The 27,342-nt window shown below is 42.8% G+C and overlaps 1 protein-coding gene across 8 annotated transcripts in view; it reads right to left on the minus strand.

Annotated features, from left to right (window-relative positions):
• The window catches only part of LOC128446158 (inositol 1,4,5-trisphosphate receptor type 1), a 65,809-nt gene that overhangs the window by 27,024 nt on the left and 11,443 nt on the right, over positions 1 to 27,342 (minus strand). Inside the window, exons 4-42 of one of the 8 annotated variants that reach the window (XM_053429133.1) lie at positions 25,476 to 25,585; positions 24,831 to 24,917; positions 23,766 to 23,924; positions 22,900 to 22,998; positions 21,935 to 22,018; positions 21,431 to 21,577; positions 21,172 to 21,267; positions 20,528 to 20,572; positions 19,430 to 19,584; positions 18,423 to 18,522; positions 17,929 to 18,089; positions 17,684 to 17,825; positions 17,366 to 17,524; positions 16,830 to 17,002; positions 15,994 to 16,113; positions 15,516 to 15,710; positions 14,416 to 14,667; positions 14,186 to 14,327; positions 13,941 to 14,094; positions 13,652 to 13,842; positions 13,424 to 13,556; positions 13,280 to 13,334; positions 13,023 to 13,188; positions 12,539 to 12,712; positions 12,363 to 12,437; positions 12,112 to 12,249; positions 11,904 to 12,029; positions 11,594 to 11,794; positions 11,247 to 11,498; positions 10,652 to 10,777; positions 10,432 to 10,560; positions 9,060 to 9,083; positions 8,585 to 8,705; positions 8,314 to 8,498; positions 8,070 to 8,218; positions 7,873 to 7,984; positions 7,317 to 7,352; positions 2,085 to 2,129; positions 616 to 748 (exon numbers count right to left, since the gene is read on the minus strand). In XM_053429133.1, coding sequence (XP_053285108.1) covers positions 616 to 748; positions 2,085 to 2,129; positions 7,317 to 7,352; positions 7,873 to 7,984; positions 8,070 to 8,218; positions 8,314 to 8,498; positions 8,585 to 8,705; positions 9,060 to 9,083; positions 10,432 to 10,560; positions 10,652 to 10,777; positions 11,247 to 11,498; positions 11,594 to 11,794; positions 11,904 to 12,029; positions 12,112 to 12,249; positions 12,363 to 12,437; positions 12,539 to 12,712; positions 13,023 to 13,188; positions 13,280 to 13,334; positions 13,424 to 13,556; positions 13,652 to 13,842; positions 13,941 to 14,094; positions 14,186 to 14,327; positions 14,416 to 14,667; positions 15,516 to 15,710; positions 15,994 to 16,113; positions 16,830 to 17,002; positions 17,366 to 17,524; positions 17,684 to 17,825; positions 17,929 to 18,089; positions 18,423 to 18,522; positions 19,430 to 19,584; positions 20,528 to 20,572; positions 21,172 to 21,267; positions 21,431 to 21,577; positions 21,935 to 22,018; positions 22,900 to 22,998; positions 23,766 to 23,924; positions 24,831 to 24,917; positions 25,476 to 25,585 — 5,151 coding nt within the window. Of the gene's footprint in view, positions 1 to 615; positions 749 to 2,084; positions 2,133 to 7,316; positions 7,353 to 7,872; positions 7,985 to 8,069; positions 8,219 to 8,313; positions 8,499 to 8,584; positions 8,706 to 9,059; positions 9,084 to 10,431; positions 10,561 to 10,651; positions 10,778 to 11,246; positions 11,499 to 11,593; positions 11,795 to 11,903; positions 12,030 to 12,111; positions 12,250 to 12,362; positions 12,438 to 12,538; positions 12,713 to 13,022; positions 13,189 to 13,279; positions 13,335 to 13,423; positions 13,557 to 13,651; positions 13,843 to 13,940; positions 14,095 to 14,185; positions 14,328 to 14,415; positions 14,668 to 15,515; positions 15,711 to 15,993; positions 16,114 to 16,829; positions 17,003 to 17,365; positions 17,525 to 17,683; positions 17,826 to 17,928; positions 18,090 to 18,422; positions 18,523 to 19,429; positions 19,585 to 20,527; positions 20,573 to 21,171; positions 21,268 to 21,430; positions 21,578 to 21,934; positions 22,019 to 22,899; positions 22,999 to 23,765; positions 23,925 to 24,830; positions 24,918 to 25,475; positions 25,586 to 27,342 lie in introns of all 8 variants that reach the window. The other 7 variants (XM_053429126.1, XM_053429149.1, XM_053429141.1 and 4 more) reach the window with 7 other exon arrangements.

Consider the following 27,342-nt stretch of genomic DNA (forward strand, 5'->3'; position numbering starts at 1 on the left):
TTAAAAAACAAACAACCACGACTGGCACCAATCTGTCGCACGACCACCGCACAGATACGTCGCTTCAGTATTTTGACTGCAGATAGAAATACAATGACTATGTTATCAGGTGGTGATAAGCGTGTTGTGCTCTGCGTGCTCAAAGGGCAGCCCCGCAGCACAACTCTGATAACCGGCTCAGGGCCAGACAGAGGCCCGTCCTTCATCAGAGAGGAACCTTGCTCTGCTGCGACTTCAGGGTCAGTGTTTCCTTCCTCTTGTTGAGGGAAAGGGCAAAGGATGTCGCACCCTGTTAAGCCCTATCAGACAAATTGTGATTGTGAATATGGGATCAAATAACATTTTATGCATTGATTTTTTGATTAACAAAAAGTAAAGCATATGTAGACTTTGCCCCCCGATAGTAGCTTGAGTCAGTACTGGCCCCAGAGTCATGCCTCTCTCTGTCAGACGCGGCTGGTTAATGTTTCTCTGAAGCATCAGCTCACACAGAGATGCTGTGTTCATGGCCTCGTGTGAACCGGCCCAAGCTGCACTTCCTGCTGTAAAAAAAAATGAACGGCAAACTCCTGTGATCCGTGTCAGAGATGCGCAACAACTGTCACGCTGTCCCACCTGATTGGCTTTTGCTCGGTCCTACCGGACTGAGGGGGCCATTCGCGAATGACGTCAGGCTGTCCCTCCGCCCACCACTCCGATGGAAGTTGCCATAGTAACGGTTCACCAGAATCTGCCTCAGCGCTTCGCCCTAAGAGAGGAGAAGAAATGGAGGGATGTAATGACGTTATGTCAGCAGCGGGGAGAGAAGGGGTTGTTGTATAACAGGGAGACATTCATCCTCAGTGATACACTGCGTATTTTAGATTTCTTTAAAGACACCTAAACACCCCCTGACCTCACACAATGACAGCCTGCCATCACGGCCACGCTCTGTAATCCACAGGAACCGAGCGTGAACATAAACTTTTCAATTTAAATATTTAATTTAAAGACTTCCCTAATTTCTATGCATTAAAAAGAGTAAACTGAAGTATACGTCATTTAACACCCACGCAACCGCTGTTATCATCAGCAGCAGGGACTCTGTGCAGCGACACTGTGAGGTCCTGGTTTTCACTTAGACAGACCTGGGGCCAGCCCTCCCACACCGTGACTCATCCTCTGTCGAGCAGCCAGCGGCACGACTTTGACGTTGTTATGGCAACCGCAGCCCATAGCTACCTGAGAGACCTCCCATGGGATAAAGGGAAAGAAATGAGAGAGAATGGGTTTTGTTGTGTGCATGCGTGTGTTTTTTTGGCGTTATTATGTGAAAATCATTGTCAACTGTGGGTGGTCCTTGATAGACGACAGTGGCATTATCTAAGCTCTGCTGCCATAGTTATGCTCTGGAGGTCAGGATTAGTTTAAGTGGGAGGTGTGATGAACATTATTCTCATCTTTTGTTGGCAGGAAGGAGAAAGGAGAGTAACAGCATGGCACGATCAGCTGTAGTCACAAGACGACCCCCTGGTCTCATTGCTCTTTTCTGAAGCCTTTGAGTCATGAGCCGAACCCTCGTGCTCGCCTGTCTGGATGCTATCTCAACTGTCCTCACAAGACCCACACATCTCATCAACACCTAAATAGTTGCCGAACATACCTGCTTACAAATTACTTCTCTTCTATCGAAAATAATTATATTTTGATCATCTGTGATCAATATTGTTAGTGTGGAATATATATAAATATGAGAGCCCGTCTCTTTGATAGATCCACCTGAGGCTGGTAAACACCATTGGAGAAAATATATTGCCCGAAGGTTATGTCGTGCATTGTTAACTTAGGCCTGTGTGTGTGTGTGTGTGTGTGTGTGTGTGTGTGTGTGTGTGTGTGTGTGTGTGACTGTTTGGGATTGAGAGTCAGGTGGTTTGATCTTACTGCCTTCGAACCAGTGAAGAGTGACCAGAAACACAAAAAGCGGGGAGAGAAAATACATTTTGTGTATTGTGTTAGTTTGAATCTTGATATCTCAACGTGAACCTCTATAGAATTCTATAGAGGTTCACGTTGAGATAAGCCGCCATGCTGTTGTAAGTACCTACCCGCTTCTGATCCTCCAACAGCTTCTCCGGCTGGTTCTGATCCAGCTGCTGGGTGCAGTGAGGCATGTGAGCGCAGCCGTCCAACAGATACAAACAGAGGGTTAGTATTCATGCAGCACGGAAAAGGCAGTTCTCAGGTTAATAACCGCCTCTCGTGTCTACTCAGCAGTTTACCATGCAGCCATGCAAAAGGAAATTCCTGAAGGTGAGTTGTCATGCAGTCACTGCCATGTTTAGAAACTAAGAAAATATAATGGTTGTGGAGGGATAAAGAGAGCAGAGACAGGGGATGTGCACAGTGTTGACTATTAATACTAATAACAAAATGTTAAAAGACATGTCCAGGGTGAGTTGATAATTCTCTGAATTCCCTTAAACTTACTATAAAAGCTTTTATTTCATTATGGCCTACTCTATTTGCTCTTCATTTCAATATAATTTCAATTATCAAGTTGTTGTTTTAAAGGAGTAGCGAGACATCTTGGGAACGAGGCTGATTTGTTTAAGTATAAAGTATAAAAAGACATTGATATACATAGACTGTAGATAGAGATGGACGACATGACAGCTCTCTCAAAGTGAAGCCATGACCTTGACCTTTGACCACTCAGTGCTAGTCAGGTCATCTTTGAGTCCAAGTGAATGTTTGTGCCAAATGTAATGAAGTTCCTTTTGGCTGTTCATGACATATCACGTCAGGTGGAGATGGACTGGCACTGAGACAGATGTCAAGTGGGACACTTTCTACCCGTGGTTCGGCTTTTTAAGTTAATGTACTCACATGGTTCTTGCTGTTCTGGGTTTTTACCCTCATAGTTCAATGCACTTATTGTAAGTTGCCTAGGATAAAAGCGTCAGCTAAATGAAATGTAATGTAATGTACTTCTCTTAGCATGAGCGAGACTAGAACGGTCCGTCTCATAGCATTTACTTTTTTCATTGCAGACAATTGCAGGAAATCCCCATGTTTTGCAATTCAATTTCGACTGAGATCTTTCTTTCAGCTGAAAATGTAATTAGATAAATTATAATGTAAAGTGGCCTGTGACATGTGTAAGACACAGAAGACGAAATTCCTCACATCCTATTTGGAGAGAAATAAACCCGGATTTCTATTCTGTATTAATCACCACATTAGGAACATACAATAAGACACACATGAAATAACACAACATAAACAAACTTGTGGTAAATACACTGCCAGTGGTTATATAGCTTCACACAATTATATATATATATATAAAATCATAAAAAGGAAATCACACTGGAGCTGTCATTTAAAGTCAAGGATGAATAATAGGAGCGGTTCACACTTTGAGCAACAAGATGAAATGCAGACAAATCAAATGTGGACAAATGACACAGGACCCACGTTAGTTTTTTTGTGTCCCGAGTAGCTTTTTACGGTATTTAAATTCAGTACGTGTATGTACAGTGTGTGCACATATCGAGGTGAAAGGAAACAGGTAACGCTCCACATAAATTGTTATGTAAAAGACACCACAAGGAGGGGCAGGAGTAGGGAGGGGAGAGGGGTGATGGGGTTAGAGTTACATAATCACCCCAAAAGGAACCAGGCCAGTAAACCAGTGACCCAGAGCTGTTTACAGTGGCCATCTGTCACCAAAACACACTGAGGGCAAGAGAGGGAAACACACACACACACACACACACACACACACACACACACACACACACACACACACACACACACACACACACACACACACACACACACACACACACACACACACACACACACACACACACACACACACACACACACACACACACACACACACACGTCAATATCGAGATCCTGTGTTCACCAAATATATTATGATACCAGGTGTGATCCTGGCTTAACAACTCGATCAAGCCTCCTTGATGATGCTGATGAAACATGATGATGGCAGTTTGTCCTTTAAGTCTGTCCTACACAACAGAAGCTTAGTTACAAGCTCCATCAGAGAACAGAGTATCAGTAGCTTCATGTAAAGTAGACACAGTTTATCCTTGCACTAAAGAAAACTGTAGAAAACAAAAAGTTGCCAAACATTTACCCTCAACTTACAGTTATTGTCAAAGAGATACAAATACAAGATCATTAACTGAATAATCCTGTAAATATCTGTTATTTCCCACTAAGTACATTTTTTAAGTTTTATTTTATGGTTAATATAAACATTTTTTATTAGTTATTATTCCATGAAATACATTTTTTTTAACCTTTGGGGTTATATTGTATAGATGTGACTAGTTGTTTTCAGCTTGTGACCACACTTTTTCCAATCATAAACAGAACTTAAGTCAATTTATTCATTTGTCAGATTATTTGTTATGGCATCTTTCACAGATGCAAGGTGCAAAACTTGATATTGATCAGAACTTAAATTAAAAGATTTTTTTTCTTTGAAATGAAAAAGTATGGCTAGGATTTTCTGGGGGATAGAATGAGACAGAAAATGAAAGAGAATGTGACAGACAGACAGATGTGAAAGAAGAAAACAGAAAGCAGAGAATATATTCATACAAATACTTTGTGGTACACAAAGTGCAAATGATGTCATTTAACTTTATTATTTAAAGGCTACACTATGTGTGCCACAGCTCATGTGCACCGGTTTACTTTGTGATTATTCTTGTATTGCACTTGTGCTTTTTAGTAGGCTTTTCAAACTCACTTTTGACAAACTGAAGATGACACAGGGAGGCACAGTTCAGGAAAAGGTCAGGGTGGGGGTGAGCAGCATCTTCCACTAGTCTGTGGACACTGCCTCACTGTCGCCACAACAAACCCAGGGACCGCAGAGACATGCTGCTGATGATCAGTGAGGATATGTGCAGCCATTCACCCCCCCACGCCTGACCACAGACACCACGGAGCAACCCATCACAACTGCCACATCCGCCCTGAAGACAGCGCATTCCACCAAACTGGAAACTCCCGGGGGCAAACCCCTGATCTCACATCTCTTGCTTCGACAATAGAGGAAATGAATGTGCGCACACATGCACACAGGGTTCATTCTACTCCATGCTTCGGGAGTTTTTTTAGAGTGAGTAAATAAACATGTCTACACAGACTGAAACTCAGTCATGTTAGCGGTGAATGACCTTTAACCACTCGCCAGAAAAGCAGACTAACTGTCAAATCAATCCTGTCTTGACCATATAGGAGGGTTGGAGAAAATGTTTGAAGAAATAAAATATAAAAAAGAACCAGATGCTGATCTGGAAATCTAACAGTCGAGAGGAATATTTTTTTTCTTCCTCATTCGTCCACTCAGAGAGTTGCCAAGTGAACAAACAGGGAGGTAAGAGGGATGACTTTTTCCATCACGGAGGGCTTGCATAACTGCTTGGACCCGAACACACGCACACGAGACGCCAGGTATCAGAGAGGAGAACCCGGGAGCCAACCGCTTTGTATCCTGAACTGCTCTGGCTCTAAAATAACTCCGATCAACGAAAAGCAGCGAATCGGGCCGATAATCAACTCTGACATTTAGCAGAGCCCACGTCAGGGAAGGTCAAAATCCACCTCATGCTGTAAAGCTGCCTCGCCTGTTGTGCAGGACATTACAGTATAAAACCGCACACCTCTTGTGACCCTTATAAGTTATTCTGCTGCGCTCCGAGTTCAGCAGAGGACACAAGAGCCTCTAGACTATAGAACTAGAACTAACACTCACTGACAACTTGATTAAGCAAGCTGACGTGTGCATGTGCGTGTTTGCAGCCAGGTGAGAAATAATGGGTGTGAGTGGAAGTGGGGAGTATTCGTCGTGCAGCCAGTTGACGGATTGTGTCACAATATTTTAATGGGGCCTAAAAGGGAGACAAAGAGAGAGAGAGGACAACAAATAAGAAGACTGGCACGCGGTGGCGAGGAGCAGGTCCCCCCCCCAAGCGCCACTCTTACATCAGAGCTGCTTTTCGTGTGTGGACGGACAGAGATACAACACTTAACAGGTGCGTGCAGGGATCATGTCTCTCTCACGCGCTCATGCAAATAGCCCCTCACCACACACAAAAACACACACAGACACACAGACACACACACACACACACAGCAGTGTGGGTAAACAGCTCCTCTACACAGCGCTCAACAATTTTATTGGCAATTATGGCTGAAGGTCACACATCAGCGGAGGGGCTGAGTTCCAGGAAAAAAAAGCCTGGTTCTTATGTAACCTCAGCCCGGGATTGGCAGGGGCCCAGGAATCGTGCAGTTTGCAGGCAAGGGAAACTAGGACACAGCCTCAATGAATGCCACAGCCCCACACCTTCATTTTAAATTCTCCATCACACAGACAGCCCACACACAGCCACAGTGCCCCCTATTGGTGTCGAAAGGAGATACAGGGGAAACACCCTTGGAAAAGAGCTGCACGTTGCCAGACAGACTATAAAACCTGCATGAGAGAACAAAGGCGATTTTATGGCGTTATTATCCTGATGTTTTTTTTAATCAAACCATGCATAGATATGGAACACCGACTTGTGAGTCATTGAAATTGTGATTGCTACTTTCTGATATTTGTATTTCTATGGTTATTACATTCTCTCCTTCATCCTGTTTGCAACCATGTTTTCTTTTATTTAAAACATATGATCTATGTCACCTGCACTGACCTTTTTATTTCATGTTTTATACCGGCCTCTGCTTGTTGCATCTTTTCAGATCTGGGATCTGTTTGAATGCAGCTTGTGAGTGTCAAACTAAATGCCAAATCGATTTCTGACCGGAATAAATGTTATTGTATGTCCCGACGTGACTTTTACTTGATCTGCTGAGCACAGAAGTAGGGCATGTAAATATCCGGCGTTAGGACAGCGAGCAGACACAAGCAGCACTGGCAGCCGGCCCAGGCTGTGAGTGACTCACCTTGGGAACTTGGAAAACCACATCTCTGTAGAGCAATATGTAGGAAAGCCACAGCACCAGCACACATCCCCCCTCTATCTCCTCGTCTCTCTGCCTCTTACCCTTTTTAATTCATCCCCACTGCCTGATTTACAGCAGACTGTGCAGCAGGTGTGGAAGGGAGAACCGGCCTACTACTACTTGTTACCAGCTGTGCCTAGAGCCCCTGCTAACTACAACAAGAGGCCACGGCAGCTGCTACAACACGAGACTAATACTAGTGCAGCTACAAGTGTTACACAGATATAACAGACAGGAGCTCAAGGGAACAAGGGCATAAATACAAGAAAAGGAGAAACAACCTTAGGCAAATCCATCTCATCATCAAAGGCCCTGAGCTGAAAGAGAACACAGGGTTTAGAGGGTTAGATAACTTCACAAGGAGGAAGATTCAGTATGTAAGTTCAGTGAGTTCCGCCTGTGGATGTACTTATTTATTTCCAGAGTTAAGTATAAATAGGACTTATGAATGGAGTCAGCAGAGTTAGTGCAGTTTCATACAGTGGTGACGGTGGCTGGAAGCATCTCAAAGAAGTGACTGCAGAGGAGAAAGGGAATGTATCTATATGTGCCCGTGTGTGTGTGTGTGTGTGTGTGTGTGTGTGTGTTCTAGCTCCTATAAAACGACATGTAAAAAGACACTATTAAATGTTGCTGTTTTTGTGTTAAGATGTTATTCTCATAAATTGATGGGCATATTTCATTTATAATTCCTTAAAGGTTTACATCATTCCCTTTATAGAACATATGTCTCATATAGTATAATCAGTTAGAAATAAATATACCATGTCAAGGTTACTCGAGTGTATCATCCCACTGGAGAAATACATGATGTCTGCACTTGGCAGCTCCTCCTACCTTCTCTCCGTAACCTCGGTCTTTAGTCATCATCTCTCGCAGCGTCTGCAGAACTTTGATGCACAGTCGCTCCTCGTTTTCCTCCAGCAGCTGCTTGGTATGTTTGATCAGTCTGCGCAAGCACATTAGTTCATTAGGCCTCATTTCTGGAACATTTACATACAATCAAGGACATATTTGTGTGTTGTGTCCCTTACTTGCATATGAAACCCCCGCTCTCACACTTCTTGCGCGAGTCTGTGTTTTCGGGGAAGAGCAGCTCAGGCCTGTGCAGCACGTCCACCAGAACCGACAACTCAGCCTGGACCAGCGGACGCAGACGGTCCTCCAGAGCCGACACAATGTCCTAGAGCGCGGACCAAGAAACACACTTAATGCTTGCATGAATGGTAAAATCGTGCATGACGCACAAACACGCATACACACACATGCATACTGTACCTGCAGCCTCTCGATAATGTTCCTGTAGTCCCGTGAGGCCGTCACCACAGAGTCTCTGCGTGTGGCGTTGCGAGCAGAAAGTCTCCAGCTCATGGCGGTCTTCTGCACGATGTTGTTGGACTTGACAAACAGATTGTTCACTTGATTGTCCAGGTCCACTGGGATGGCTATAGCTCTGCCTTTCGCTGTAGGTACACACACACACACACTTCAGATTAGTATGTGCTTGTGAGATTTGTAGAGTTGCATTTGGGTAGTGTATTATTCTTACCAACATCTGAGAGCACCTTTATACAGTTCTCCACAGAGCCCTTCTGGACTGGGACCAGCCAGTTACAGTGGTAGACCCTGAACACAGCCTGCAACAGCTGCACAAAGACTGGCTGCCTGGTCTGAGAGGACGATGAAAGAAAAAGGCAGAGGGGATGTAGATTCTTATATATTTTTTTACATTATCAACATTATTATTTGTCATTACATTTATCTGACTGGAAGTAACTTCTCTAGTCATGAAAGACAGAAAGTGTGCGTGTGAGTGTGAGTGTGTGTGTGTGTGTGTGTGTGTGTGTGTGTGTGTGTGTGTGTGTGTGTGTGTGTGTTACAGGTGACAGCACCTGCAGTGTGAGACACAGTGGTGCTTTGTTACTTTTTTACAGAGACCCATCAATCCCCAAGCAGACATGTGCCCAAATCCCCCCCAGTGAAGAAATCTATAACACCCTGCTGGATTAAATCACAATAAATACCTGAAATATTTTCCCCAGAGACGCCTCCAGCAGAGGAAGCAAGCAGTGAGAAAATGAAACATGCACAGGAAATAATCAATACGCCGCTTCATGCACATACTTCCAAAAACATTCCGATGCATTTCAGAGACAAAACATGCCTCTGTAGTGACTGACAGCATAATGACTGTTAGAGCCCGTGATAGATTATATTACCAGAGCACTGAAAGTACTTTACATAAGCAAACGTCTAGAAGTTTGCTAATGTAACAAAGAGGGGCATTTTTATGCATCGACAAAGGAGCCAACAATCATAATCAACTGCAGGACTTTGTGAAATGTTAGTAGCTCTATTACTGGGACATGAGAGACACAACTCTGATCAATACAAACGGGAAAAGAGGGGGGATAGTTAATAAGGAGGTCACATGCAGATATTAGGAGTAATGAGCCCCTGATTTTCAACCATCTATCCTCTGTCTTGTATCCCAATTCTTAGAAAACACCATAATTAGTTTACTCTTAAATTGGATACATTTAAAGGTATATTCTAAGAAAGACGACCTTTTACCAAGAGAGTAAACTGGCCATATTAGACACGGGCAGACTTGTGAGTCAAGACAGACGAGGAGTCGGTTCAGAGTTCACAGCAACATGTTTAGTTGAACGCCTGTTTTTACAGACACACACTAAACACAACTCTTTTCTGTTGTATCGAAACAAAACTATTTTTCAATGCAAACATGCAACAGGCACTTTTTGTAGTAAATACATCTGCTGTGAATGAACAGCACTTGTCACAAATTTACTTTAGCTGCAATTAGCCACAAAGTATTTACACTGCAAAATCTATTTTACACTCTTCTAGTTTAAACTCCATCACACACACACACACACACACACACCCCCACCCCCCCCCCCCCCCCGCAGGTAATATCCTATCTACCCTGTGACTTTTTGACTGCATACTTAAATGTTCTGTGCCTATGTGTTGCCTGTGTACTTGTATATTGTGTTACTTATATGTTGTGTACTTATATCTCTAAATATGTGTTTGCACCAGGGATTAGATAGAAACTGCATTTCAATCAATGTGTACTGTGTATTTGGCAGAATTGACAATAGAGTTGACTTTGAGATAAGATTTGTGTCTTGGAGGCTTGTTCTTATATTTCATTTGATTTTAGTCTCTTCTATTCTATCCTCCTTTACCTGTATTTATTCTGTACCTGGTCTACAATAATATCCAATTTTCCCCCAAGGGGATAGATGGAGGATTGTCTTATATTTACATTATATTTAGCACATTCAGAGTTACTGCACATGCTTTTAAACTCTCTTGTCTATTATCTCATACAGCAGTTGTTCCTGTCATGTAGTTGCAGTTATCTACCTGCAGGCTGGTGCTCTGGTCAGAAAAAGGCGAGCTGAAAAATGTTGTCACGATGCTCATGATGGTCTCCGTCACATAGCTCTCCAGAACCGTGTCCGCATGTTTACGATCGCTTGTGTTGTTGCACACCTGGAAAACCCCACAACACAACAGATTTTAGCGTTATTACAATTTCCTGCATGGTGTTATTGTTTCCATAGAAACCCCACTTGTTCCTTACCCTGCAAATGTCGACCAGGAAGTTCTCAAAGAGTTTCCACATGTGGTTTGAGGTGTAGATCTCCTTCATTTCCACCTCAGTGTCCACGTAGCAGTGGTTCAGGAAGTTGATGTAGGCGATCTTCACCTGAAACGTAGTAAATAGGGTTTAAATGAAAACATGGTTCCAGTTCAGGATTGTTGATGTTCAAATGTCCAAGGAAGTAAAATAAGTTGAAGAATCTGTCATTTCAATAGTGCTTTATCAATACAACTCTTGCACAGTGCAGAAGCTACAAGTTTAAAGAGAAAGAGGACAAAAGAGTGGATCAGGGGGAGGGATCCAGGATTTATTTTTCTAACTATCTTAAAAATTGAGAGACAGTGTTTTTCCACAATTTCATTGATTTCTCAGAGAATAATTCATTGATCTTGATGGAAAAAAAATCTGACATGTTTAAATATTTTAATCTGGTTTAATAAGGGAACTGCTGGGCCTTGGCGGAGGTATGAAATTGTAGTTACAGTTTTTGAACTGAGATACAACGAGAACCTCTTTGAAGGCCTCTTATCGCTGCTAAAATCCTCATCATATCTCTGTCCGCGGCTGCTCTCACCTCAGGGATGCAGTCCTCGTGCGTTACCACACGCACTATGTCATCCAGTGGCAACAGAGAGTTACACTTGATCTCTGTGTAGACGTTTTTGCCCTCGGTGCAGACGGCCAAGAGCTCCACCAGGTGAATGTGGTACATCAAAGGACTGTTCTCATCCATGCGGTCACGCTCCGACCGCATCATCTGGACCAATGTGTGGAAAGAGGCACGGTCGTTGTAGAAGACCAACACGTCTTCGCCGGCATTCACCAGCTGTAGGGAAGAAACATAAGCATGCACCATTACATCAGGCTGAAACTGCTGCACAGACATACAGGTAGAAATGAAGTGTGGAAACCCGAGATGACCTCTGCCATGACGATGTCCTGACACTTCTTGATGAACTTGTTCTCTGCTTTGACAATAGTCTGCAGGAATTTGAGATACTGGACGTTGCGACCGTGTGTCTCGATGCAGTGGACAAAATGCTGCACCACGCGCTCGTTGATCTCACTACACAGCTGGAAGTTGTTCATGAAGATGTGCTGCATGGTGATGGCTTCCAAAATCTGGACAAAAGGAAAAAGGGAGAAGCTTCAGGACAGATAAGCTGCTGAGTAAAGTCAAGACCATTGATTAAGTGTATTGAGTGATGCATGACCGAGCATGACCTCTCACCCCTGGGTTGAGGAACAGATTGATGTGCTTGTGCAGCAGGGCTTGGTTCTGCTGGTTTCCTGCACAGAAGTTCTGCAGGAACTGATGGGCGAGCTTCATGATGTCCTGCATACGTAAATCTTCTCCCTGGACGTGAACAAGGCCGATGTGAATATATTTTCAAAAAGCACATCAGAGAGCATCATTTCCCTGAAAGCTGCACACATACTTTCTCATAGGGGATCTGTAGGAGCTCTAGGACCACGGCATGAGCTCCCATGTTCCTCAAAAGTCTCTGCTGCTGTTTCCTGCTCTTCCTACCTGACAGACCTTCTTGGACACACAACCTGCTGAGCCGCAGCAGGATCTGAGCAGGAAATAAGGAGCCAAACAAAATGTAAGGAGGTGAAATGAAATATAATGCAACATAATGTGCGATTCATGCAGATTGAAGCTTGTCAGATGAAGTAAGACAGTAACCTCTTTCACCACCCTGTAGTTGTAACTGCTCGTGGTTTCTGGTTTCTTCGGTTTGTCTGTGCCCCCAGAGTCTCCCTACGGAAAAATCAGAAGCCGTGTGTCAGAGAACAAGAGTTTTTACTGTCGCTGATATTCTGCAGTATAGTTTGAATCTTCTGACATAGAATATACTGAACCTTTTTATTTTGTGACTCAGCGGACATTCCCTCTCCTGTGTCCATGCCTTCATCAGGCCCCTGTCTCTTGTACACCCACAGCTCAGACTTCTCTACGATGGAGCGCAGCTGGTCCAGGTCCGACTTTATTTGCTTGTAATTTTCCACATCTTGGCTGGTGACCAACAACTGGACCTATTAACACAAACACTCAGCTACCAGGCTTTTCAGGCAACACCTGCTAAACCTAATGTGGTCTAGTAAAAAAAGGGCTGCAATAAATCCTCCCTTTATAAAGGTGACACTTTCAGTTCAGTTGTTGGTTCTGTTAATGCTTTAAGGCTTTTCTACGTCAATGAGCGTTTACACCACTGTGTATGAGGGAGGGCTCCATCCCCTTTATAGTTTACAAGCTTTTGCTGCGAGTCATGTGGGTTAAAAAGAATCAAAACCACCTTAAGCAATAACAAATGGTATTCTCCGTGTATATGAGGTGTCAGGATACCTGCTTGAACGCCTGCAGAACCTCCTGCCGTTGGCTGAAGTGCCTGAAGAGCAGATGTAGAGCTCTGGACACCAGAGGAGGATAATCATGCATGGTTAAATGGAGGAGGACCCTCAGGAAGGTCCGACCACCATGATCGTCCAGGTCCAGCGGGGTGTTCTCTTCACTGAAATCACACAAAAAAGAAACATGCTAACAATGAAAACATCTAATCTTTTGTATATCATGTGATTCTTTCTGAATAGAGACTGTGATACCTTCCACCGAAAATCCCCTCTGCCTGCTCCTCTATGTGTTCGAAATCCAAAGCACCTGGAATCACAGTGATTTTTGTAACTTGCACAGTTCTTCTCATTAGCCACATCATTTGTCTAAAACACTATGCTGTATATGAATCTGACCTGGCATGTTGCTTGGTCCCTCCACTGCTCCAGTTAAAGATAATTCACTCTGAGAGTTACTCTCATCAAACTCCCTCTTAAATATGGACAGCAGACAGGAGATCCTGTAGTCCAGACGGACATTCAGGATAAACTACAGGACAGGACAGAAAATAACAGAGAAGTGAATATACATTTCTATAGTATATGCTTGTACTTGCATCTAAGTATACTTGGCTGTCCTTTAACCTGCAGGATCTCTATAATTTTAAGTTTGGTGTCCATGACCAGTATGTCCTGCTTCTCTGGCTCAGTCTGAGTCTTGACTTTGTCTCCATTCGAGGTATTGGTGGACGTTGTGGGAAGGAATCCTCCTCCTCTCAGAACTACTTGGGACATCAGCTCCCCGACTCCATGAATAGACCTCATCACATTACTGCCTAGAAACACACAATCACACACACACACACACACACACAGCTCAACTTCATGTCCATTGAACGTTCGCTCCTCCAGAAGCCACCCAGGGCGTTCATACCTTTACTCTCATCTCCTTTGTCCAGTTTGTTGAAAGGGAAACTGGTGCTAACGTGGACACAGTCTAGAATAGCCAGCAGGATCTTTGTTAGTCTCAACAGGTCACTGAAGTTGTAGAAACCAAAATAAATCAGGTTCCTGGCCAGATTCACCACCTGAACGAGACAGATAAATGTATTAAAGTGATGAGCGACATGTGATTTCTATGACGTGTGTGAATATACAAACAGATTGTGTCTGACTCACCTCGAATGTGAGCTTGTTCTTTTCCTTATCTGCAAACGGGAAGCTCTGATCCACGACATCTCGCAGGTAGTTCTCAACAAACTCCATCGTCTGCGAGAATCTCTCTTTGATTTCATCTTTAGATGTTCCATCATTGTCATAGCTGCAACACAACATAACAACCACACATTTATCAACAATTAATTTCAAAGAGAAATATCCTAAAATGAACATCGACTAAATTGGCTCACTCGTCAATGGCGATCTCTGATGGGATCTCCGACCAGAGTCGTGCGTATTTGACAGGCGTGACCTGCTCCTGAGGGTCACGGTCCACGTGCATGTGCAGCATCATGCGACAGAAGGAGGCCCGCAGGTCATAGGGCAGGTCCTCATCCGACATGCATCGTAAGATCAGGTCCACGTCCAGCTGGCCCGAGATCTTGTTGATGGCTAAATACTGACGGTCCAAACACATCCTGGCAAACAGGTTCAGCTGGTACCTGCAGTGGATATACACACAGTCTTAGACTCACTTTAAAGGGGACATATTATGCCCATTTTACCATAGTTGATATGGTTCCTTGGGGTCTTAATGAAATGTCTGTAACATATTTTGGTCAAAATACCACAAGGATCATTTAAAACAGCACCTTTTTACCCGGTCTAAAACAGCCCTCCTCAGATTGACCTGTTTTGAGTGCCGCGCCCCCCCTCTCCCCCCTCCCTCCTTCACGAGATACAAGCGCCCAGATTTTTAGCTATCCATTACCTCTGTAGAAATATGGCTACTGGAGACGAAGATACAATCTTGCAACCATTTCGTTTTGAACCAGAGTCAGGTGGGCCGAGCCTGGCTGCGAGAGCCCCAGCTCCCCTGCGCAGCCCCGCAGTGGGAGCAGTGGGAGCTTGAGCTGGTGCAGCAGCATCCTTCCACACTGTTGAGTCAACGTTTTGAGGTGTCCCGGGGGTCCCTTGTTTATGCGGCCACTTAAATGTCTGACGGGTAGCAGCAGCGAGCTAACCGGGGCGGTGGAGCATGGCTAGCGCAAGCTAATGCTAGCGTTAGCTCGCTCGTCCAAGGCCATGTAGCGAGACTCCCTACATGGGCATGGTGTGACTAAGTCGTAATCCCATTCGACGCACTCTAGCGTATCGTTTCTGACATAGAGGAACCACAACAAATAGCGGGAGTTGAGTTTTTGGGACGGTAGACATGCCAGATACCCAAATTAACGTGTAGAAGCACTACAAAAGTGGAATTTTCATAATATGTCCCCTTTAAAACTGGGAAATGATGATCACACAGTCATCATCGGCTCAACCTCAAGTCTGATAGTCCCGTGTCTACCTGTAGTAACTGATCACCTCCTGGTCCTCCTTCTGGCCCTCCTTGGCATCCTGCGCCAGCTCCCTGATGCTTTTACTGCGGATCTCTTTAATGCTGTCCTTCCAGAACAACCACACCTCCTCCTCATCTTCCTCCGACTCCACAGAGCTCTCCCCGAGAGGCACACCCTCGATCTCAAATCTGGACAGGACCAGTCTGCAGAGAGAGCGGGTAATGGAGACAAATATTACATATCATTTTTTATTATGCTGATAAAGAGCATTAGGATTAGATAGAACGACTTGCTACATCATTATTACTTGTTGGAAAGGATGTGATGAGCCTTATATTCACTTTGTCAGGTCAGTTATTTTTGGATTGTAAATTGATTAGTGAAATAATTGATTATAAATCACATTTTACACCTGCTGTGGACGTTGTTTTTAGAAGTGAAGAGGAGAAGACAGGTATAGATGAAGGTGGAGGGAGGAGTACTCACTTGGTTTCTATGAGGATGTCTGCATTAGCTGGATCCAGCACTGCGTTACAGATGAGCTCCTGTGTCACAGGGATGGACTTATTCATTGACACACACAAGTCTGACAGGTAGTCCAGGAACCTGGACACACACGCACATACACACACACAACACACATATTCAAAATTCAACAAGGATTTCAAGAAATATACACTAAAGTATTCTTAAGATTTGAAGTTAAAATCAAATGCTGAATACTCTTATTGGTCAGTTACTGGTGATGGCCGTTACCTTTGATGTGTGCACAGCTTGCATTGGATTGCAAAGCTTGTGTACATTTATGTAAAGAGGATATACTGTGTGATAATACTCAGATACGATCAGGGTATAAATTTGCACTTTTGTATTTTTTGCAAACAAAAGAGAGAGAGAGAGACAAAAGAGAACATATCAGTCCAGTACTAGAATCCCTTCACTGGTTGCTAATAACATAGAGAGCGCCTTTTTAAAGCCAAAAATGTCTTGCACTGTCTTCGATTCAAGATTTTTCTATCCGGTTATGCCCCCATGTGCTCATGTAGGTCACTTAGTGTTAGCTGGCTGAACGTGCCATACTCAAACTACAAAAATGTACTATACTTTTACTGTTGTCTTATAGTTTATAGCATTAACCCTTTTCTCATAGGGTTAACCCTAACCCTAACCCTTTTGTTTTAACATCTTTTACTGTCTTAAAATGTTCTGTTTTTAAGCTCATTTGTGCAAATGATCCATCATGATTTAATCATTTCCTCTTTGAGTCTGTCAGGCCGATCGCCCTGTACGTGGTGCACAGACGGGCAGACGCACACACAAACCTTGGCTCTCGGTTCTTGCGGACCAGACTAACGAATGTGTCGATCTCCGCAGCCGTGATGTGTTTCTCCAGCAGCTTGCGGTTGTTGTGGAGCAGAGCCGTGATCGTGTCCTCGGCCAGGACGTCATAGCCGATCTGTTTCTGCATGAAGCGGAATTGTTTGGCGATGTACTCCTGCAGGAACAAAGACACAGCCGGTCAGAACTTATGTGCAACAACAAAAGCAGGGTTTAGACTGTAATGTGGTTAAAGACAAATAGACTGTTCCTAGAAAAGGGGAATGTGGTATTTCACCACAACGCGCATTTGTCAAAGCTTGAGGTCGTATCACACTGTGGTTCTCTGTCCTCTTATCAGCTGAAAATGCAAATGGTCTTATACAGCACAGTAAATTAGATTTAGTGTATTTTTTTGTTTTTGTCAATGCGTCTTTTGACCTCTACTCAATTTACTGAAGGAAATGTGGAATGCAGCTTTATACGAACTCCATGAGCATAAACGCCGACGTCACACTGTGCCAGGACTGACAAGCCGTACCTGGTTCTTGCGGTAGTCCTGCTGAGAGTGACGCAAAACCCGGTAACACAGGCGGCAGATATGTCTGAAGGGGGCATGACGCTGGTCAGCCAACTCCTCCAGTCGCAGCATGGGCCCATCGCCACTGTCTGTGAAGGGAGCCTGCAGCAGCTTGAAGATCTGAATAGACAGGTGAGGTTGAGAGAATCGTAACCACACTGAAGTAGAGGCGGAAAAGACTTTCACACAGGCAGATGGCCGGACAGCCCTGCCACTCCGGGTTACGATACAGAGGAAGAGGGGAGTGTGTTTAAAATGTTTGCTGTATTCACACATCACCTGTTTGAGAATGTTCTGTTCTCTCATGAGTTTCTGTCGCTCTCTGTTCGGTTTGTTGACCATGATCTCTAGGACATCCTGTCCGTTGTTGGGAATGTCCACAACGAAGAACACCAGATCCTCCAGGAGCTTAGTGACCGCTCTGGTTTTATATAAAAAAAAAAAACACACAAAGAAGTTACTCTTCACCATCTTGTTCCTGTTTTATAAAAGTTCACAGAGTGGAACCACCGTGCAATTTATACCTCCTCTCATTCTGAGTGATGGTGCCTTTTTCCAGCTTTCCAGAAATAGAGGCCAACACTTTACTGGCATCGTTGGCAAAGTCCAGGTCTCTCACCTCAGCCGGAGAGACGGGCACAATGGCAAATGCCTCTTTGTCCTCTTTCAGTGAAGATGTGCCAATCTTGAATTTAAAACAGAAATGCACAACAGAGAGATATGTGCTATTTTTGAGTATTTACAGTATTTTCCCCCCCAAAAAACTACTATGTATTGGGTAAAAAAAAAAAAAAAAAAACATGTGCATAGACAGAGCAGCTTGCACATGATATTCAGAATATTCTAGAACTCTTCTTACACTGGTAGCAGTTGGTTTAGATTTTTACTACAAGTGACTCATGAAATCATAAAATCCCAGACAGCATTTCACTTCAGCACCGTGACAGTGAGAGTCGAGACAAAAGCTGAGACAGTGTACTGGTGATATACACATGAGGGCAAATGAACTGTCACTTACACGCAGCATGACGGGTTTCTCCTCCTCCTTATCGATTGGTTGGTTGGTGCTGTGAACCCACGTGTTGGTGCACAGGTGTCTGAGGCGCACATAGGAGTTCCTGCAAACAGATTTTTATACAGATAATTATGTTTGAATATTGGGTCAATACGTGGACTACACACACAAACATACTCATTCCTAAAATACACAGATGCCTTGCTACAACTCTTTGGACATAACTGATTCAAATATAAAGCAGTACAAATCTAAATTTGACTAGGGATTTAAATGGAGTAAAAGGTATAATAGAAAGATTGATGTATTATCATTGTATATTTCATATCATTGGATTCTTCAATCTGAATACAGTAATATGTAAGGAGTTATGGGGTAACTGTACAAAAGAAGAGATGTGTTGCTGGCAGGGTAAAATTCTTGGGATCATTGCATGGCTGAGGATTATCTTATTATTTATAAAAAAAGACAACTTATGTAGAAATAAAGGACTGGTGATTTCCAAATCGTTACCTTTGTGACCCATTGATACAGTAAAGGTTCTCAGTTACACAAGAAGCACAACAGCAACATGTTTAAAGCTGCAACAGGACCAAACGTACGTGCTGACATAAACTTCACATCAAGAAACAGCTTCCTCTTCTAGGGAAAGTCTGGTGAAAGTATTTCTAGCGAAATTCAGTGAGTCTGTGGTTTTCTTCATTTGAAACAGATACTAAAGAAATCCTCCTACGCCACAAACACACACACACGCACGCACACACGCGCACGCACACACACACACACACACCGATTACTTACTTCTCCTTACTCCACAGGACAATGACAATTCATGTTGGAAGTCCCCTGTTTGTTACGTGTATGCTGTATGGTTTTCAGTGGAAAGAGCGACAGACCAGACAACTGACAGTTCCTGCTTTTCTACACATTCATATCTGCAGTAACACAGGTACGAGCTGGTTGGAAACACTTCACAACTTTATTACCCAGTTTCCTTATGGTCTTCCTACCTTGGTACGAGCGAGTCTCCCCCTCTCAATGTGGTGGGGTCCAGTTCAAATATGGAGGAAATGTCATTTCCATCAGGAACGGACACGAGAGTGTACATGACTTTGTCCTGGACGTTTCTCAAACGGGCTCTCAAGGCTTCTTGATCTGAGTCCAGCTAAAGAGACAGAAACAAAACACTGTCTGCTTAGAAGTCACGTATTATAACCACACAATCTGCGACTGAGGTTACCTGATGTGTGAGTCAAGACCAAGAAAAGTAAAAAGATGTATTTTTTTCTTCATTAGTGGATTTTTCCAAATATAATGTCAAAATTATCTTGATGACAGGATTACACAAAATCCAATGAACTGATTTCAATGAAACCCAGTGGAGGGATGGGACATAGACCGAGAAAGAACTGATTCTATTCTGGGACACGGTGTTTTCATACTTTTCCAGAAAATAAAGGACAGATCTTGATTTTTAAAAGTCGGCCATATTTAGGAAGCTGATATCTCTGAGTGTGTGCAACCTGGTGCAGCTTGACTGAAATCAAGGGGCCTTGACGGAGGTTGGTGCTCTACTGAGTGCCATCCTACATCCTAAGAGAGGCACAATGACTTACCTCAACCAAGTCTCAGCTATATTCTCGATTAAATTAGTTGGATCCGATTATTTTTCCTATTTTTGAGTCATATCTGCAAAAAGGTTCACGATTAACGGACATTTTCTTAATCTCAATGCGGTTTCCTTTTTTTTTGCAGATGTGAACACCTTCATGTTGAAAGTCACAGCCGCTTCATTGAGTGCTGTGGCAGAGAGACACATTCACAATGCAAGGCTGCCACCTGCTGTTTACTGGCATGTACTACCTCAGCAAGAGTTGGTTTATGAGAAGCTCAATTCTCAGTTTACTGCATCAATGCGTTCACCTGTAAAATTGTGTAAAGTCTACGTATTGTTACCATGGTTACTGGCAGTTTACTGCACCTTGGTTTTACAACAGTATTGTCGTCGTATTTGAGATAATGAATAAATTGAAAATAATAAACTGTGATTTATTGGTGACTGTAACAGTAATAATCTGCAGAGCAGTCAATCAACATGATTTGCTTACTGAGGAGCGGGACTCCAGGCACTCCTCTTCATAGTCTGGATTCACCTGCAGAAATACAGTAGAGTGGTTCAGCAGCTGGAAGGAGAAGCAAGTGTAGATTCCATCATTTAGTCTAAATCACTACTTTATGGGCCTTTAAAGCTGCGTCTCAGTTAGGTAACTAAGTAAAAAGTGTAAAAGAATATTTTACTCTACAACTGCTGCTATTTACTACATCCTGTGGATGTGCATTACTTCCCATGAAGTATTTTTGCACTCTCAATACATTTTTCCACTATTCTGATTTGCACCACTCTTATCCTATCCACCGTGTGCGTTATGAATGCATACTATGTCTTACTGTGTTATATGTTTTGAGTGCTTAATAAGTTGCGTACTTATATGTTCTGTCTACTTATATGCTAACTTTTGGGATCAGAGAGGAAACAGTATTTGAACCCTGTCTATGTCCTGTAAATGTGGCAGAATTGACACTAAAATTGTCTTTGACTTATTCTTTTGTGCCAATGTTTTGTCTGAAAATACGACCATAATATGTCAATATAATAATGTAAAGGATCTTTGGTTTTGGTTTGGTTTAAATTCAGTGGAGATTTGTTGCTTTGTTCTTATCCCAGTAAACATAGTGTTCATGGTGGACAGACCTCTGCAGCCAGGTAGTGTCCGGTGGCCAGGTGTTTGAACCTGAACAGGCTGTTCCAGTAGCCTGCCCCCCCTCTGCACGGGTCATGCTGCACAACCTATAACCAGAGCAAAAAGTAATAATAACTAAACCATACAATCCAAAGAATTCAAAGAGCCAGACCCAAAAGTCTGGGTTTATATTAACTGCTGGCATTGAGAAAAGAGCTAAACTACCAAAACACAATTAGCAAAACCAACTCAAAAAATACTCTCCCTCACCTCGATCTCCCACAGGGCTTTGCTGCTGGTTGCCGAGGTAGCTGACTGCCGTCCAGTAGTGCGTAGGAAGACATATTGTTTTCTTCTGTGATCATCACATGTGAGGAATTTCTCTTGCTCTGCATGAAATAACCGAACCACATCTCCCTGGACAGAAGACAAATATTTGTTACCGAAAAAAGAATTCAGCCTAAATTTAAAGCCAACGTATTACAGTGTTCACATCCAGGATATTTCTGGATAGTGGGAGGAAGTGGAGACACATCGTCCATTTTTATGGACAGTTTTAATTTCTAATTTACATCCACTCAGCTCTTAGGATGGACATAAAACAACACCTACAGTTGGGAAATAATTTACTAAGGAAAAAAACAAAACAACAAGTTCTAAGTATATCTGAGAAAAAGCTTAAGTTATTTAGTATCTGGTATAAAATATGTTTTGTCCTGAAGGCCTAATAAATAATATACATAATAACACGTGTTTGTTTGTTTTGAGACGAACCCCTTTTAGGATGATCTCCTGATTGTCACCCCACTTCATGAACAAGACAATCTTCCAGCTGGTGTTACAATTGACCGAGTTAACCTGAAAAAAAGAACACACACAGTTTGAATGTAGCTGTAATGTCGTGGCAGGCTAGTTAGTCATGACTTTTTTTAGTTATCTGATAAAAGAATCAATATATCCATTCAACCAATCGATAATTTTTCAATCTAATACAGCAAATTTTAATATATATTTATAATATTTATAAAACACATTCCTTAAAAATATGAGTTTTTACATGCACCACAGCCAAGGAAGCAGAAACAGTTTAACATTCAATTATGGTGGGGATCCAGATCAGGGGACGGATCCATCGAATGTTTATTCAAAAATGAGACATGTTTAAGGGACTAATATTAAGGAATGTGTTCACTGTACTAAATATCGGGCTATAGCTAATTTAAATGTGGTTTGAGGTATGTGCTCTACTGAGTGTCATTCTACTTGACAGATATCATTTTTTTTTATAGCTTCTCAAAGCAAAACTGAAAACGTCTTTCTTACTCTGGTAACCGTCATTTGCACTTTAATTCTCAGAACGTCGCACATCTCTGAGCTTCTTGCAGAGTCATAAAATAAGGACTAATTGAGTTGTTTCTCTCTTGGTAAAGAGAAAAAAAATCTGGCCTGAAGCTTAAACTGTCTCAAGGATCTGATGAATCAACAGAGGAAACGTTAAGTAAGGCGAAGCAGTCGAGCGTAACAGGAGAGAAACGGCCCAGCCCCCTGAGTGCTCTGCTAGCTGACGCCTACAGCTTCACTGTTCTGAATCAGGAGGAACAATCCTGCACTGTTTCACGTCAGGCAGCTAATAACCGAGTAGCGGTTATGAGGAAAAGGTTATTATTAGACTCAGCAGAGCAGAAACTCCCACAGAAACATCTGAGGAGGGAAGATGAGGCGCAGCGGCTCAACCAGACCTCGTTGCATCCTGGATTATCCACAAGCTGGTGCGTGCTGGCATGCAGCGGCTGGCCAGCGTTCACGGGGTTCAGGACCACTTTGTCCCCGATCACAACCTGCAGTCACACAAACAACACACACAATAAAACGCAAAAATGTGAAATTGTTAAAAAATAAAAGGTTATATATTAAAATCCTTGCTGCCAAAGAATCCAGATTCTAGTCATTTCAGAAGGTGTAAAGCGATGTTTCATCTAAACACTCATCCTCATGTACATACTGAGCTCTATTTGATGAGGTTTACTCAAATGTATGATTACGTCCAGGAGGATTTCCTGCACTCTGCAACACAAAAGGAGTTTATATTACTCAACCTTTAATCTCCAACATGCAAAGATAAGAGCGCCTCACTCTCCATTTGCATGTCATTGTCTTCTTACTACTATTTTCAGCAGGCAGTGACTATTTCCAACTTTCTTTTCGTCCATGGCATGCTGCTGCTGCTGCTTAGGCCTTGTGCCATGTCTACTTAAAGAGGAGCTTAGCAGAGAGGACTGGGGACTCTGCCGTAGCCCATTTTGTCCTTGGGCATGAGTCCGCTCACTTCCTGCTGCAGGAAAGAAGAGCGGCTGCCAACAGGAGCTTTGTGATCAGGCAAACACCAATTAGTCTCTGGCACAGGTCCACGCAGGGTGAGATGTGATGGAACTGATCGAGTACTAGGATGGTAAATCAGACCTGTGGCCGTGAGGTTGATTCTGCAGTCTTGGCCTTATAATAGCAATTTATGTGCAAGTGATTGACTCCATTATCAACCATTAAAAACAAGTTTTTGAGTATTAGAGAAGAGCATTTCCGAAAACTGATACACGCGATGACTCACAGTGTCCCCTATGGAGCGTAGTTTGTAGAAAGGTTGTATATAAAACCAGGAGCCCTCATTTCCTGCCGTGTCTAGCATCACCCTCATGGCGTTCTTCTCTAACAGCGCAGGCAGACGCTTGTTCACCGTCAGGTACTTGTTGCTCTTGAGGTGGAGGAGCTGTGCAGAGGCAATAAAGAGAAATACACCAGACATGATGAAATGTGATGTGAAGAAAGTGGTGCTAACGGTGCATGTTATCACTGCCCTTACGGCCAGCTTATTCAGAAATTACAACAGGTAAGAATTAGGTACAAATTCTAGAGTCTAAAGAATCATTGGGGTCTAACTGCTCAGGAGCTAGAGATGGTCATCCACTAACCAGAAGGTTGGTAGTTTGAGCCCCAGCAGCTCCAGTCTGCATAGTTAAGTGTCCTTGGGCAAGATATTGAACCGCATATTTACCCTGATGGCTGTGCCAACAATGTATGAATGGAGTGTAATAGAAAAAGCTGCATGAATGCTTGCGTGAATGAACAAAGCGACTTGTATTGTAAAGTGTTTTGAGTGATAAATAAAGTCTTTTTACCATTTTGCATAACTACACTGAAGATTGACTTCTTGCCATAAACTTATTTAAACAAATTTTTGTTCTTTATATGATGATTTGTATGTGTATAGTAAAGCTAAAGGTGTAAGCACATGATGTGTATTTTATGTATGAAATGGGCTATATTAATTAAATATATTATTATTATCATACATGTATTATGTGTGGGTATAATATTAAGTCTGGCTGTTTTTGTTTAATTATCAGGGACCTCTGCTCAGGATGAATTCAATAATATGCTTTATTTTATAGTTTTTCTGTTTGACTTTATTTTTGATGATGGAAATGGAAACTGATGATTTGTTTATTATTGAAGGGGTTATTCATTAATCAAATTCAAGATAGGAAGCTTTGGGCAATCATCTCTATTGCTGGCATGCAAGGGCAATTTCAGGTTGATCAAAAGTTTGTGGAAGTATCAACAAAGTTGATCTGAATAACATCAAGCAGATGATTTGTCGTTGTGGAGAACAAACCTGAATAACGTTCCCATACTGAATTACAGTTCCAAGAAGTTTTTTGTTTTCAGAGTCATTCTGCTTCTTCTCCAGGTCGGCTGCATGCTGGCAGAGAACACAGAAAATAAGAGTGAAAATCACACACACTCACACAGAGTCATTCAGCAACAAGTTATCTTAGTGGTTAGCTGCTGGGCAAAGAGTTGCAATACAAATGTTCTCGGACAAAAAATGTTCACTTCTGCAGAGGGGCTTTAACCCAAAACTCACATCTCCAAGGAAACAACCCTGAGATTCTTCTGTTTTATGACTGTGTGGTGAGATAGCATACTGCTTTAAATGGTATTGTAACACAGTAAGACAGAAGCTTGTAGAGGGCAGAAAGGTAGGACAGTAGGAGTGAAAGGCTTCAGAAATGTCTATAAAAGGAGTTTAAAGGTCTAACTCAGCAAATCTCCTTTGAAACTGCTCTTATACTCTGGTTTGTGAATATTCAGTGTGCTGCCTGGCTTTCAAGTTTCATCCAAATCCCAAATAAAGTTTGCGTTGTGTAACTCTTGTTCTCGCTCTGTGTGCTGTGAGCCCCTGCGGACAGGTCTGTGTGTGTTGCACTGGTGTGTGGTGAGGACGGCCGGGGGCTGAACATGTTGTCACTTCACTCACATGGAGCTTGTTGAGCAGCACTGTGTCCGTGTTCCCTCCAGGCTTCGCTGCTTTCCAGAACTGCTTCTGGGCCGAGTAGCGGTTCATAGGACACAGTCTGAAGAGACAGTCTGCACACAGAGAGAGAGAGAGAGAGAGATAGAGGGAGAAAGACAAAGATTCAACTGTAATGGGGAGATATGTACAGAGACAGAAAATACAAGTACAGTCATGTTCATATAAATCTGAGCATGCAGAAACAGACTTATTTTGATCACCTACAGGGACAAATAAGGAGGATGACAACAATGTTTATGGGTAAGAAAGGGACATGGATTTACATTAAACAAATAAGAGAATCCAATGAGTGACAGAGGTCAGCACTGCTGTGTGGAAAAAGGGTCAGAGCTAAACACAAGTTAGACATAAACCAACCGAGGCTGAAAATCCTTAGTCACTGAAACAAGTGGAAACAAAACGTACAATAACACCGCCTGAAATAAAACAAATGATATTGAAATAACATCAGGCACAGGCTCATACACCTTTTTGAAATGTCTGGTGAAATATTCGAAGAGAAAAAAACATTATAGACTCATTATTTAAAGTTTCAGTGTGTACAATTTAGGTAAAAGGGATCTATTGGCAGGAAGTGCATTTAAAATAATGCTAGTGATGTTTTCAATAGTGTGTTTTATCTAAATTGGGTGAATTGTTGTTTTCTTTACCCTAGAATGAGCCCTTTATATTTAAATACTTATACATTGGCATAGGGCCCTCTCTACTGAGGCTTGTTTTTTACAGCAGCCCAAACTGGACAAACTAAACACCTTTTGAGTTTTTATTAAGGCTGTAGTCTACCACAGGTTCTACTTCGTGTTAAGAAGGAGAGGGTGGGGTGAGGGGTGTTCAGCTGCAACACGCAATTTCACCACTAGATCTCACTAAATTCTGCAGACTGAACCTTTAACCCACTCTCTGTGATCACACCCTCGCACGTGTGTGTGTGTGTTTGTGTCTGTGCTTGGGTCTTGAGTCTCTTTCTAAAGTAAAATTAGGTTGAGGTTCAGGTTAGGTCAAGAGTTAGGCGAGCAGTAGTAACCAAGGTTTGAGTAAATTTTCAGTAAATCATTATATGTCAATGTTATGTCCTCTGCGTGTTTGCCTATGACTGTATGTGAATGCAAGTGTGTGTATATGTGTAGTGTTCCATATACATTTCCTCCTCTAATCCATTTGGAGAATGCTGCTGTTTTGTATCCGTTTGTCCCAAATTGTGTGTTTGTTATGTGACACAGCAACAAGTTGAGGTCAGAGTCGGCGCACGTAACCACAGCAACGGTGAGATGCTGCTGTCGTCAGCAGACCCTGATGTGCTGCTCATTTACATAGATACTGCACAAGCTCACGAGGAGGAAAAAACAGGCCCTTGATTTGCATGCTGACAAGATTGTAGCATAACAGAGTTCCTCTTTTGTCCCAGGAGAGTTCCTCTTCTCAAACGAGCAGCACAACGGCTGATGCTGAGAGGCACACAGGCTGAAAGCTGTCGAGTTTGACAGCTTTAGTTTGAAGCTGTACAATACACACAAGCTGGTGTTTCTCTGACAGAGTTGAACTTCTGTCCACAAGCGACTTCTTCCTCTGTGTGCTGGATTCACTCTGATTTCACCTCTCCTCAGACCAAAGCCTCTCTCTTCTGAGAGGGCGGGAAAAAAAAGTACAATCTGTCCATCCTTCCCCCATTCTCCCTCTCTTTCTCTCGCTCTCCTCCGGCTATAGCCGCAGTAACATGACCAAATAAGGCCAGTGAAGAGAGGGGAGTGGGACGACAGAGGGAGAGAGAGGAGGGTGGGGACTCCTTCCCCCCCCCCCGATATTCTAACAT

This window comes from Pleuronectes platessa, chromosome 2, assembly GCF_947347685.1.
Source record: "Pleuronectes platessa chromosome 2, fPlePla1.1, whole genome shotgun sequence".
NCBI classification, from domain to species: Eukaryota; Metazoa; Chordata; class Actinopteri; order Pleuronectiformes; family Pleuronectidae; genus Pleuronectes; species Pleuronectes platessa.